The sequence below is a fragment of the Ochotona princeps genome, chromosome 5 (assembly GCF_030435755.1).
Source record: "Ochotona princeps isolate mOchPri1 chromosome 5, mOchPri1.hap1, whole genome shotgun sequence".
Taxonomy (NCBI): Eukaryota; Metazoa; Chordata; class Mammalia; order Lagomorpha; family Ochotonidae; genus Ochotona; species Ochotona princeps.
The window spans coordinates 72574790-72588117 of record NC_080836.1 but is presented as its reverse complement, the minus strand read 5'-3'; the positions used below and the strand labels follow the sequence as shown (position 1 = coordinate 72588117).

The following is a 13328-nucleotide window of genomic DNA, read 5'->3' as shown; positions in this document are numbered from 1 at the left end:
AATCTGTGTCATTTGTCACTGTGACCACTTCACCATCATGTACATCATTGCAGCCATCACTACTGTTTCATTGAATCTGTCTCTATCATTGTCATCATCATCATCATCATCATCATCATCATCATTATCTCACTCTTCTGGTTTACTGTGCACCTCTCTGATCAGTCCCCTTGCAGAGTCCATCTTCTTGAGGTTTGTGTCCTAAGCTTCGTCCCATTCCCTTACTACTCCCACATGAACTCTCCCATCCACATGTGAAGCTTAGCATATTAGCCATTGCTGGAGACCGCAGACCCATCGGTGTATCCCAGACTTCACACCTTATTTCCATCGACAACCTCTTTCCAAAAATGTCCCAGCAGCACCTCAAGCCAAGTAGCCAAGTGCAATGTGTCTTTCTGTTCTGGAACTTACTGCTGCTGGTGCTTCTCCTTCTTTTGTTCTGATTTAAAGAAGTGATTGCCTTCTACTCTTAATAAAACAAGAAACCTAGATGTCATTCCTTGCTGTGCTTTGTCCCCTTCCTCCAATGTTCAGTCAATACATTGCATGTGACATTCCATGTCCTGAGTGCAGTGCTCAATGAGTAATTATTGAATAAGTCAATAAAGGAGTGAATGAAATTCTTGATTGTCCGCTGTATCCTTCCATTGCCATTGCTTCTTCTGCAGTTCTGGCTGCCATTAACTCTCACCAATTTAAAATGTCACAGTTCATAAACCCCATAGTTGAAATATCCTGACTGATTTTCTTTGCTTCTAGCTTGGAGTTCCAATCTCCAGCATCACTGGAGTCCAATAGTCACACTACAGGCAGAGTGATTCTTGTAAAACCCAAGACCCCAGTCATGCTTAGGAATGCCCTTCAGGGATTCCTAAGAGCTGTATTGATTTGCTGTCATGGTGTGTTGTCCACAGGCACTCTCAGAAGTGTCTAGGGTTGGCCCATAATTCATGATCCCCCAAACCTAATCTGTGTTCTGTGTGCGTTGGTTGTCATTTCTTCCTCATGCCCACGTGTGAGAGGAGCTTTGTGGGCTCTTCCTTCTGTTGGGAACACTCTTCCTTTCTCTTTACCTGGCTGCCTCCTACCATCTGGATTGCAGGCTAGGTCCTATTCTGTGCCGGGACCTTCTCTGACCCCTGGTTTATATAAGGTACCTCTTTGTGTTTCCATATCATGTTGTACTTTTCCACTCTCTCCCTTGCCTTAGGTTTTGATTAACTGTTCCCTTCAGTAGGTTCTCTACTAGCCTCTAAGCTTTGTCAGGTCTCTAGCCACTTCTGATCAGCGCCCACCTTTCTAGTGCCTGACCTAGGACTGTTCACATGGATAACAATCACAAAGTGTTTGGGGAAGGAATGGAGTAAAGCATTAGAATGGTCATCGTGTGTGCATGGGAAATCTTACTCCACAACAAATCACCTGGGACCATGCCTAATGTGTAGCTATGAGCAGAACACTTTTATGGGGAGAAGTGAGGTGGGTGTCCCTGTTGGTCATGTTTGTGAAAGTAGGGGAAATTATTCCTTATTCCTTTGATTCAAAGTTCGCTTTAGGACAGAAGTTCAAGTTGCTACAGATTGTCAGTTCTAGGAAGTCTTGTAGGTGATAATACTGCAAAACAAAGCAAAGCACAGCTGTTTGCTCCCCCAAGCAAGCATTTAAGGCTACTTTTACTCCAAGGGTGAAAGAAGGATTGACTTTAAAGTTATTTTACTTAGAAGTTAAATTTATTCTCATCATTCTAACATTTCCTAGGTTATTTAAGTTCTGAATTTTGTGTCATAAAGTAAATACAACAGGTTAAATAATGATTTCTAAAATAATGATTTGTATTACGATAGTTGCAAACATGAAATTGCAGCATTTTTAGATTATAATTTTCAAATTGTTATTTGAGCTGCCAAAGAGTCCTAACAGTATAGTATTTTGTTCCACACCTGTTGACTAGAAAGGAATTCAGGACTTATGTATGAACCATTGTATGTGTTTCTGGGCTTGTTTTCTGCAGACATAGGCATATCAACATAATTTTAAAAAATGAAAGTAGTGTCTTTCCACATATAGGGTTTAAATTTACTTCTCATTTGACAGACTTGGGATTTTCAGGAAAGAGATAGGGGTAAATTTGACATATAAATTCAGTTTATTTTCTTTTTACCTCTACAGCTTTTGGAAAGAACCAACAATAGTTTTGAGGAATCGGATTCCGGTGCCACCAAGAGTCCTCTCCATTTGGCTGTAAGTGAAACACTATGGGCTACTTGGTTTGTTACAAATAGAAGCTAAACTTTCTTGAAACTGGGCTGCTCTTAATATATAAACATATTAGGGCCATGATGGATGATCAGGAAAGTAGTACAAGGTTGAAAGCACAGGAGGCTGTGGAGAGAAACCTTGCCTGTCTTTCAACTTAAACTTCCTGCTGGTGACCCTAGAAATAACACTTTCCCTGTGTGTTGTAAGATTTATCTATCTATCTATCTATCTACCTATCTATCTATCTATCTATCTGTCTGTCTATCTGTCTAAAAGACAAAGTTACACACTGAGAGAGGCAGAGAGAGTGTTCTTCCATCCCCTAGTTTATTCTCCAGGTCTAGGTTGAGCCAGGGTAAAGCCAGGAACTGGATCTGTGTCTCCCACAAGAGTGCATAGGCCCCAGCACCTGGGCTGTCTCATGCTCCTTTCCCAGGCACATTAACAGGAATCTGGATTAGAAGTGGAGCAGCTGAGACTCAAATTGGGATCATTAGAGGATGATAGCATTGCAGTTGGTGTCTTTACTCATCATGCCACAACACCAACCCCGATGGGTGCTCTTTAAGCTCCATGGGATTCTAGCTGTCTTAAAAAATGTGGTGGAGCGAGTTAAGACACTGCTTGGAAAGTCAGCATCTCAAATCAAAGTACTGGTTCAAGTCTCAGCTATTCTATTCTTACCTGGCTTCCTGCTAGTACAGCAGGTTAAAAAAAAAAAGGCTCAAGTGTTTGGGCTCCCATCACCCACATGGAGTTCTTGACTCTAGCTGTTGTAGACATCGGAGAATGAATCCGTGGATGAAATCTTGCCCTTTGTCTCTTTCTCTGTTGTTCTTTCAAGTAGACAGAAATAATACAAACGTTACAAAAAGTGACCAGGTGGTAGCATTACTGGAAGGAGTTAGATTTTTGGTAGTTTTGCGGCAGGCAGAGCCCAAGAGGGTCACGGAGAAGTTCCAGCTGTTTCTCTTCTCATTTGCAGCTAACATGGACATGATTTCCCCACCTGGAAATGAAAGGAAATTGCTGCTAAGGATCCTGGCAACCCAATCCAGTCTATTAGTTCATTTAACTGTTATGTGATCTTGGCACAAGTAGCTGACCTCTTGAGTCTCACTTTCCTCACTCCTAATGTGAAGAGAACAGTACTTCATCCCAGGACTGTGGAGGGATAGCAGGAATTGGTGCATGTAAAGCAATTCAGACAGTGCCTAGCATGTACTTGGCAGTCATCCACTCCATCTTTATCATTGTCGACAAAAAAATCATTCTTTTACTTGATACACACTGATTGCAAACGGTGCCAGTCTTCCAGAAGCTAAAGATACACACACACACACACACACACACACACAACTTCCTCTGTCTATGATTTCCAACCTAGGAGAGACAATAGGCAATTTAATATGTAAAACATAATGCATAATAAGTACTGCAGGCACTACAGGAACAATGAAATGGGATCAGCATGGTAGAAGTGATTGAGGTGGCAGGCAGGATGCTGTTTTACACAGCAGAGACTGTCACACTTGGACAGATGCCTCCAGCGTTGATATCTGATGGCAGAATGTTCTGGGAAGAAGTGCCAATTTCTGGGGGGTGAGATCATAGTTGGCAAGCACACAGGAAAGCTTAGAGACCCCCTGGGGCTGCAGCCGGGCTGTGAGAGAGAGTGGTCAAGGGTAGGATCTGATACATTCGGAGAGACCTGCTGTAGATCTCACAGGCCTGCGGTTGAGAACTTGACTTTGACTGCCAGCAAAATAGGCAACTCTGTGGTAGGTTAAGAGACTAAAGGCAGTATAGAGCTTTGGTTTTCTAAAACCTGCTTTAGCTTCTGTATTGAGTTAGAAGTACAAGAGAGGAAAAAAGTCAGACCTCCAGAGTTAAGACGTGATGCCGGTGGCTTTGATCAGGGTGGTGGCGGTGGATTCATCCTAAATTGTTTTATTTTCTAGGCTTAACAGTTTAAGAAGATTGCTTGCTGCTAGAACCCTACAGATATTCCCATCCCTTCTCTCCAAGGGGACTCAGTAGTAATTAACCTGATAAAACCCCAGGCACACAATTTCGTAGGTGGGAGCGTTCTAGCATTGAAATGAAACCAGAGGCCCCCAAAACTTGACTACCCCAAGAAACCCAGCCTACCTTGAATTGTTATTTCCTAGCTGAATGATTCAAGTCTTGAGTCATCGGGCCAGTGAATTTCATAAGCATTTCATCCACTTAAAAATTAAATTAAGAAACAAGGTTATGCAAATGAAAGGCTCCGGGTGTTGACAGTTCCAGATGAACCTATTGTTTTCATGGATTCTGTTGAAATCACAGTTCTTTCCGCTCATTGCCCTTTGTTTCTATCTAAAATGATTTGAAACCATATAATCATGTTTAAGAGGTATTTAAGTTACCTAATGAGATTTTTTAGGAGAGGCATTTCTTAAAATAATTTAAAAATGTTTCAAAGGTTTCAGGGATGTTCTATTCTATGCACTATAAATTAAAGGACCAAAGGCTACATTAAGGAAGAAACTGGCCTGTCTATCCTCTGTCTTTAGGAGAATGTTCAAGTGCCTGGATAGAAGAAAGCATGAATTGGAATCCTGTTCTTTTCCTGATTACCAATAGGGTTCACTTCATTTCATCTTAATATGAATATGAATTGGAGTCCAAGCCAAGTGCCCTGTGATGTGACTATTGCTCTGGACAGTGCAGAATTCTTCCCACCTGCATCCTTCCTGCCTTTGCTTTTTCCTTTCCTGTGTATCTTCTCTTTACTAACCTGTTAGACATTGTGCTTTGTGTGCATGGATTTTACATTGCTAGTTCCATTTTCCTAGGCTCAGTCATGCTCAAAGAAATTAAAATGGTTATTCTCTGGAGGATAGGAATTGACACTAAAGGAGCTGGCGTTTGCAAATAGCTTCTGGAACTTGCTGTCATGTACATGGGTTCACTTCCCCTGAAATAGTGACTGTCATTGCAAGTTAAAGGGGAGACAGTGTTACGTACATAACTGCTTTTCAAATCTAGAGGACAGAGGACAGTACAGCTGACAGGCGCACATCCTAAAGTGGAGCTTCCTGCTTCCAAAGGTCTGTCCGTGAGCATGGGCATCCTGATACCCATTAAAGTGTCTATGTCTGGAGTTGATGATGGCTGGGACTAGGTGGAGGCCACATGGAAATTCATTCTACCATCATGCTTTCCTTGTGTATGTTTGAAATTTCCCACAATAAAAAGTCAAAGCCTGTACCCTTGGCCACCTCATACCCTTTCTCTTTGTAATCTTGAAATGCTCACAGTTCGGGCTCCAGGGTCAGCTGGTCTACCTTGAAGCCTGTACCCTCCTTGGCAGGCTGGATAACTGTGGAAGCTTGCTGCATCCTAGCTAACAGTGAAAGAGCAATGTCTAGAAGTTAGTCCCGCAGGTATATTCATGCTGCAAATCTTTGTTACAGTATCATTATGTTGAGCCTCCTAGAGGGTGGGATTAGATTTCTGATTTAATATTTGCTATTCAACTCTGTTTTGTCATACCTACACACAAATATATTTATTTAATTTGAAAGTCAGGTAAGTGGAATTACTGTAAAAAAAAATGAGAGAAAGAACCTAAAACCAAAAATTGTAGTGGTCATGAAAACTGGGTTCAGATTTTGACATTGTCATGTATTAACTACCTGACAAGTTAATTGAACAAGTTAATTGAATATTGCTTACTTTGTTTTATTTTTTGTCTATTGAAATCTGCAAAAGATGTGCTCAGTATAGTTTCCAGTATATAAAAAGCAATTAACAGGTGTTATTTTTTTTAAATTTCTACCACAATAACTGTCATTATATTTGTTCTTCTATTCATAATTTATCAAGTATCTAGTTTGTGCATCAGCAATAAATAACCCATTTAACATTTCTTCACACATAACAGATATCCGGTGGAAATAGTGACCTGAAAATGAGGAGGTGGAAGTGCCTGGGATAAATGTGGTATAGGGTGGTATAGGGTGAGGGTTGTTTCACGTAGGCTGCTCTGGGAAGCCACAATGATAAGGTGAGACTTGAGCAGAAGTGCCAGAAAAGCCATGTGACTCTGTGGGAAGGGCTTTCCAGGGAAAGGAAATAGAGCACAGATGTTAGGCCCTAAAGGAGGGATTGGATGTATTTGACTGTAGAAGGACCTGTGGGGAGTCCACGACCAGAGTGAGGGGTGTGTGGAGCAAGATTGTGGCCAAAGACTAGGTCCCAAGTCAGATAGATCATCACGGGAAATTTTGGGTGTTTTCATCCATGAGGGAAGAAGTATTACATTCGTTTAAAACAAGACATAACACAAGCAACCTGGGATTTGAAAGAGTTCAATCTGTTGGGTGTATCAGAGTGACAATGAAAAAGGAAGCTTTGGCTTTAATCCGAGCAGAACAAGGTGGTGGAGGTGCTAATGAGAAACGAGAGGATTCTGTATGTATTTTGAGGAAAGAGTAGGTAGGGACAATGAGGCCTTAGAATTGGCATTGAAGGTCACTATTGTAACAGCAACTTTGTATGAATTAGAAAAAGAACTGGGGAGCTGTTTTCCTGCCAGATGCTGAGAACTAACAACCCTTCCCTGTGAGTTAGCATGGGGTCTGTTCATTTCAGCAAACATAGTCCCATATCTGGGCAGGGTAAGATGCATAAACTTACCCTGTCGTACCAGAGTTCTCATTCAGAGCTACAGCTATGGATTTTTAAAAAAGATTTATTTATTTTTATTGGAAAGTCAGATATACAGAGAGAAGGAGAGACAGAGAGGAAACTCTTCCTCTCATTGATTCACTCCCCAAGTGGCTGCAATGACTGAAGCTGAGCCCATCTGAAGCCAGAAGCTTCTGCCAAATCTCCCATGTGGATGCAGGGTCCCAAGGCTTTGGGCCATCCTTGACTGCTTTCCCAGGCCACAAGCAGGAAGTTGGATGGAAAGCAGGGCTTCCGGGATTAGAACCGGCACCCATATGGGATCCCCATGTGCAAGGCGAGGACTTTAGTTGCTAGGCCACGCCGCCGGGCCCGGTACTTGAAAACTTCAATCCTGGTTTTTGTTATCGCTGTTAACATCTGTTCAAGAAGAAATATTTAAACCATTTTTAAAAGATAATATGAGGAAAGTTTGTTATTGCCACACCACTAGTAGTTTCTTTTGTAGCCTTCTAAATATCTCCTGTGAGAACTATAGAAATATATAGAGACATAAACAGGCTTGCATAAATGTATTTGCTTGTTATATCAACAAGCTCATGCTATTACTTAAATTTCCTAACAAAAATTTTGGATAGATTTTGTTAAATAACCTTCTGCAAATGTCACACCAAATCTAAGATTGCTGTTTTCTTTTTCATGATCTCTACTGATAATGGACATAGTCAAACTTTTTAATCGTTGTCAACCTGGTAGTTGAAATAGCATTTAAAAAATTGATGTTTTTGCTTGCCCATTGGCCTTTTATATTCTATTTCTGTGAATTTTCTTTTCATGCACTTTAGTATTTTTAAAACGCTTTCTAAGAGCTCTTTGTGCAACAGGGAAACTAGTCTCTTTTCTTTGTGCAGCCTTTTTTCTGCTAAATTATGCTTGGAGTTAGAGCTGCAGGAGAAAACAAAAAGCCCAGGTGCCACAGGGAAGGAGTTGCACGCTGAAGACGCTGGTACAGGCTTTCCTTCTCTGTTTCTCTCCCCTTCTCATTCTCCCCACCCATCCAAAATAACCTTACTCTCTTTCCCTCCTTTGCCAGTGTGTATAAATATAGTTTTTTAACATAAAACTCAAAAATGTTCAGACTTTTAGTTGTTAGTAATGTGCAGACTCTTACTCTTCACATCACAGGGGCCCAAAATCTGTCTGAAGTTGGTGCTAGTGATGGACTGTTCCCATAATTGGTCCTGTGTTATCATTATAATCAACGAAAGAAAGGAAAGAAGTAGCTACATACAGCTATCACACAAAAGCTATTCCATTTTGTCTCTATGGCAACCTCAGGAGACAGCTTGTATTGCTATTTTATTGCTACAGAGGAAATAGATTCTATTGAAATTAAGGAACTGAGCTAAGGTCACATGGATGAAAATTGACAAAGTTTGGACTATAAGGGAATCTGTGTGTCACTGTTAAATTCCAAAGTCCACAATGTTTTCATAATTTATTTCTCCAGGTTTACTAACAGAAAGAATTCCTGAAAAAAATACGATAATGTCAAGATATTTAGGAGATGAATATTCATTCTTTCAGCTATGCATGTTATGTTAGATTTTTAGATCAATAGATATAAGCGTGTGTTAGTGCATTTAGTGCCTCTGCAGTGCATCTTTTGACAAGGGAACAGGAACAGCTAAGAAGTGACGTGGAGCTGTGACATTTGTGCATTGCAGTCTGTTTGTCCCGCTCTTTGGGTTTACTCTCTCAGTCCTTGGTCCCACTGTCTTTCTGAGGTGCCCTTGGTGGTGGTCTCCATTTGTGACCACAGGGACTCGGCTCCTTGAGAGGACCGTGGTGGGATCCAATGGGAGGGAGTTTTGAGCCACTGGTCTCTACTCCGCAGGCCTACAATGGACACCACCAAGCCTTGGAAGTCCTTCTGCAGTCGCTGGTGGACCTGGACATCAGGGACGAGAAAGGGCGCACTGCCCTGGATCTGGCCGCCTTTAAGGGACACACGGAATGCGTGGAAGCACTTGTCAATCAGGGTGCCTCCATCTTTGTGAAAGACAATGTAACCAAAAGAACCCCACTTCATGCCTCAGGTAGGTAGTCGATCAGGTGTCTGGTTAGCCTCACTTCGTGGCCCACTCCTAAGTTTGAATGAAAGGATGGTAGCATCTTCTTTCATTTGTTTCATTTTGTCCTAGGTGAGATGTATCTATGTGCTTCTAAGTGCTTCTCACCTGCTATGCCCTTGGAAGTGATTGGTACTCTCTCTCCAAGGTGGGCTGCTTGCCTCAATAGACAGTTCTGAACCCCATAGCCAAAGAATAACACAAAACTTTCCAAATAAACAGCAAGATGTAACATAATTTTCAGAATAATCTACATAGAGCAGATTAATAAAAATCAAACAGAATTCATGATATCTCAGGGCTGTTTCATATAAGGAATCATCAGACTGTTCTGTAACTAGAATCGTTCTGCCAGCCTCAGTGATGCTGCTGGGCTTTCGCTTTGATTCTTGATATATCAGATGTAAAAATAGAGACTTTTAAAGAAGGTGCACATTTTACTCAATAAGTAAGAACTTTATTTTCTAGAAATATTTTTTACAATGCTTGTGAAAAACTGGGTAAAGATCTAGAATGCACACACACACACGCACATAGGTATGAAAACAGTGTGGAAGGGTCCCTAGCTCTTGGGCTCAGGATATCCAGTGCTACCAGCCCTTGGTTAGTAGTAGATGCCATCCTGTAGGGAGAATTAACTGTTACACAGAGTAACAATGGGCAAATTGAGACAGAGGAGTGAAGGCAGCTTGTCTAAGACTTTCTGATTGCTGTTGCTTGGGGAAATTTTCTCAGCATGATCATCTGTATCCTTGAATTTCCACACCAATATAAAAAACACATACAGAGATCAAAATCCCTACTTGCTAATTACCTGGAGATTATTTTGTTGAAAAAAAAAGTGTAATCATTGGGTCAGTGCTGGTTGCTGTGATTGCATTATGAATTTTCCAATCCATTTAGTCTTGTTCCTAGCTGTGCTCATTCTGAAGTTCAACTTTTGCTCTTTTCTATGTTAGCTGTCTGTGATTAAGGCAGGCATCCTACTTTGGTTACCGTGTTATACCTGACCATTGCAAAGCCTTGTTTCCATTGTGGAAAACAGCCCTTGTAAACAGCTCAACAAGGAACAGTCCTGGGCACTCTTGCACCACTGTGACAGAGGTGTGATCCAGTGGCACCCCCGGTGAGGACTCACAGCATCTGTAGCAGTGTGGGGAGGCTCTGCTTCTCCAGAATGTTTTCATCTCCCTTGAGGGACCAGATTTTGTTGTTGCTGCTCCCAGTCCTTAGAGTTCCACAAGAAGTAAGAGCTGGGATGGATGCTAGAATTTCATCCCAGATGCATTCAGTGACAGGTGTGGCCTTGTTGCAGCATGACAAGCAGCTGTCGCTGACAACCAGGGAGAGAGTAGGACAAAGCCAGACCTGGCCCGGCATAGCTGGGGAAGACAGCATCTTTTGACCAAAAGAGTAAAAACACATAGTCTGTGGGAAGCCAGTGAGACGCTGAGCTAGGCTGTGCTTTTACTGTCGAGGGGAGTTAAATGTCTCTCAAGACTTTGAGCTAAGAGCAGAAAGCTGTATCCAAAACAAAGCCTGACAGCAGAAATTATTTTGCTGTTCAGCATGCTGAGTGAGTAATATGAGTTTGGGTGATTTTTTTCTTCTTAGATTTAGCAAAAATTAAGAATCCTTGGAATGATTTTGAGAATTTAAAGAATGTTAGATGGAACACACAAAGGAGTCAGTGCAATACACTACCTCTCCATCTTTCTGAATCCATCACCTGTAGTTCGTCACTGCCTATGCTATTTCACGGTCCCATGCTAATCACCATCAAACGGCTTACATATTTTGCCAGTGGTTACAGATTTAATGTGATTTTTAGAAGCAGAAAACAATGGCACATTACCTGTGCTCCAATCTCCCAAATCTCCTCCTGGGATGCATAAATGTGTTGCTGCCAAGAATGAGCTGACTGCCGCGAACTACAAAATGTGGGCATTATTTTCTGTTGTTCATTTGAGTGATGGGGATGAATATGAGGTAATTCTAATATGTATGGAAAAAATGTGTTCTGGTTAAATTAGCAGCCTCTCATGACTGGCAAACAATAAAAAGCACTGTAAAACATGGCTCTTAGAAGAACCCTTAACTACCGAATGGAGCTGGCCTATTCCCTTCCCTCTTCACATTAATAACAAGGCAAATTCAATGTATTTTATGGCAATGTGATTGTTTCAGAGAGGAGAGGAGGTCACATTTGAAATGTTAATCATACTGTTCTCATCTCCCTCTGAATGGAGTATGCCTGCCATGAAGCTTTTTGGGGGGCACATTTAACAAGCTGAGGTTAGTGTATTCCTCCAGGGACTGTCACTTCCCAGCCCATGGGGCACCTCCAGTTCCTTAAAAAAAAAGTGACTGACCAAGTACATATAGACAGGGTATGTCCCAGCTGGTCAAGGTTGACACTTGTGGGCTTAAGTTCCTGTCCCCTTTTGGACTCTCTTGGTCTGCTGGGAAGGAAGTGTAGCCACTCAGGAAGTTAGGGGTAAGGAGTTAAGTCAGAACTCAGCAGGGGAGGTAAGAGGAGGCACAAGGGGAAGGCAGCAGAGGACCCCCACGGCCTACATGAGCCCTGGACAGAGAAAGGAAGCTTGTCTGGGGAGGGGGTCCTGCGGCCACTGGTCCCATCCATGCGTCTCCTGAGATCATCAGTGAGCAGGACTGACTGGATCACGTGCACCTACAGGTCACGTCCAGCTGGAGGCAGCACTGATCAGTTAGGAGAGTGCTGCACCAGCTCCCGCCCAAGGGAGGGAGAACCAGGGGAACTGAAGAGGCAGGACCTATTCTCTCTCAGCCCCTCCCCTCTGCTTCACGTCTCCTCCTCCTTCCATTCAGATCCTGGCTCCCTCCACCTCCCTCTCTTTCCCCTTCTTCCTTAGAAAAAGAAAGGCTAGAGACTGGTAGATACAGAATAATGAGAGAAAAATGGGATGACTGACTTAAAGGGACAAGAAAAGGAAACATGACCAGTGGGGAGAGATGACCAGTCCCATGCAGGAAGACCAGAAAGGAGCTCAAGCTGAATGAGAACTCCCAGAAAATAAAGGTGAGGATCCAGAAGGCAAGGCTGCTGACACAGGCGTGTAGGCTAGCGATTGATTGACTCGGAGGTGCAGCAGGCCCTGCTCCTGTATCGGAGTGCAGATCCGCGGAGGCTGCAGGTGACAGGGCTGGACTTGATCCCATCTCCCAGCTTCCCAGCCCCGACACCCTGCAGGCATTTAGGGAGTGACCCAGGGATGGGTCTGCTCAAGTTATTTTTGCTCTCTGATCCGTCTGCTTGTCTGTCAGAGGAATAAATGCCGTCAAACTTAAAAAGAGGCCCAGACAGAACGAAGGAGAGACTGAGCCTGGGGTAGGCTGTGTCAGGAAGCAGTTATGAATTGGAAACCACCCAGGAGAATCTGTTGGCAAGAATTGGAAAAAGCGAAATGAAGTCCAAATACATTCAGTTTTCGGAGGAAATCTGTCACGGTGGTCTATTAAAACAATGCCCATTATTTTCTTTTTCAGTAATTAATGGTCATACCCTGTGTTTGCGACTGTTACTAGAAATCGCAGACAACCCAGAAGCAGTTGATGTGAAAGATGCCAAAGGACAGTAAGTGTTCTTGCCTTGGCCTTGGGTTGACATTTCTATCACCAGAGGCATGTAGTTGTTAAATAGCCGGAGAGCTGCTTGCTGAATTCTACCTGTATATACAGACTTCATGGAAAATGGAATTTAAACATGAGGTTGTGTTACTGCAGAGAATTGTGAAATCCATGCATATCTTTTTTCAGAATCTGCATTTCCATGAACATTTTTGAAGTATGCTTTTATATTTGGGTGAAACTCTAGCCTTGTGCTGTGCTAGCACGTGTATCCAGGAAGAAAGGATGTACGCATAACTTAATGAGATTGACCACCTTTCTAAAGCTGTGGTCCTGTTTCCTGTCTGTTCAGAAATATCCCCTACCTATTTTGAAATATGTTTAAAAATATCTTTCTACCCAACCCCACCCTCTTCTGAAGCTGCTGCATAACCAGTTTTAAATTAATACTGGCAGCAGAACAAACCTCATGAGGTCATGATTAAATATCCTTTGCACGTTGTTCCTTAAGTTTGATTTTCTAAAGTAGTTTCTGTCCATTGACAAAGCACTTATGATGAGTCCTAGGTGTGTGAATCAATGCTGTGAGCAGATCAGGACCGCCGCTCTCGGATACCATATTCCCCACTGCCACTCCCACCCCCCCTA

The 13328-nt window shown here is 42.5% G+C and overlaps 1 protein-coding gene across 9 annotated transcripts in view; it reads left to right on the top strand.

Moving 5' to 3' along the window:
- The window catches only part of ANKRD44 (ankyrin repeat domain 44), a 304874-nt gene that overhangs the window by 267387 nt on the left and 24159 nt on the right, over positions 1–13328 (top strand). For all 9 annotated transcript variants that reach the window (XM_058664770.1, XM_058664775.1, XM_058664771.1 and 6 more), the window contains exons 17-19: positions 2173–2244; positions 8837–9038; positions 12600–12687. In XM_058664770.1, coding sequence (XP_058520753.1) covers positions 2173–2244; positions 8837–9038; positions 12600–12687 — 362 coding nt within the window. The remainder of the gene's footprint in view (positions 1–2172; positions 2245–8836; positions 9039–12599; positions 12688–13328) is intronic.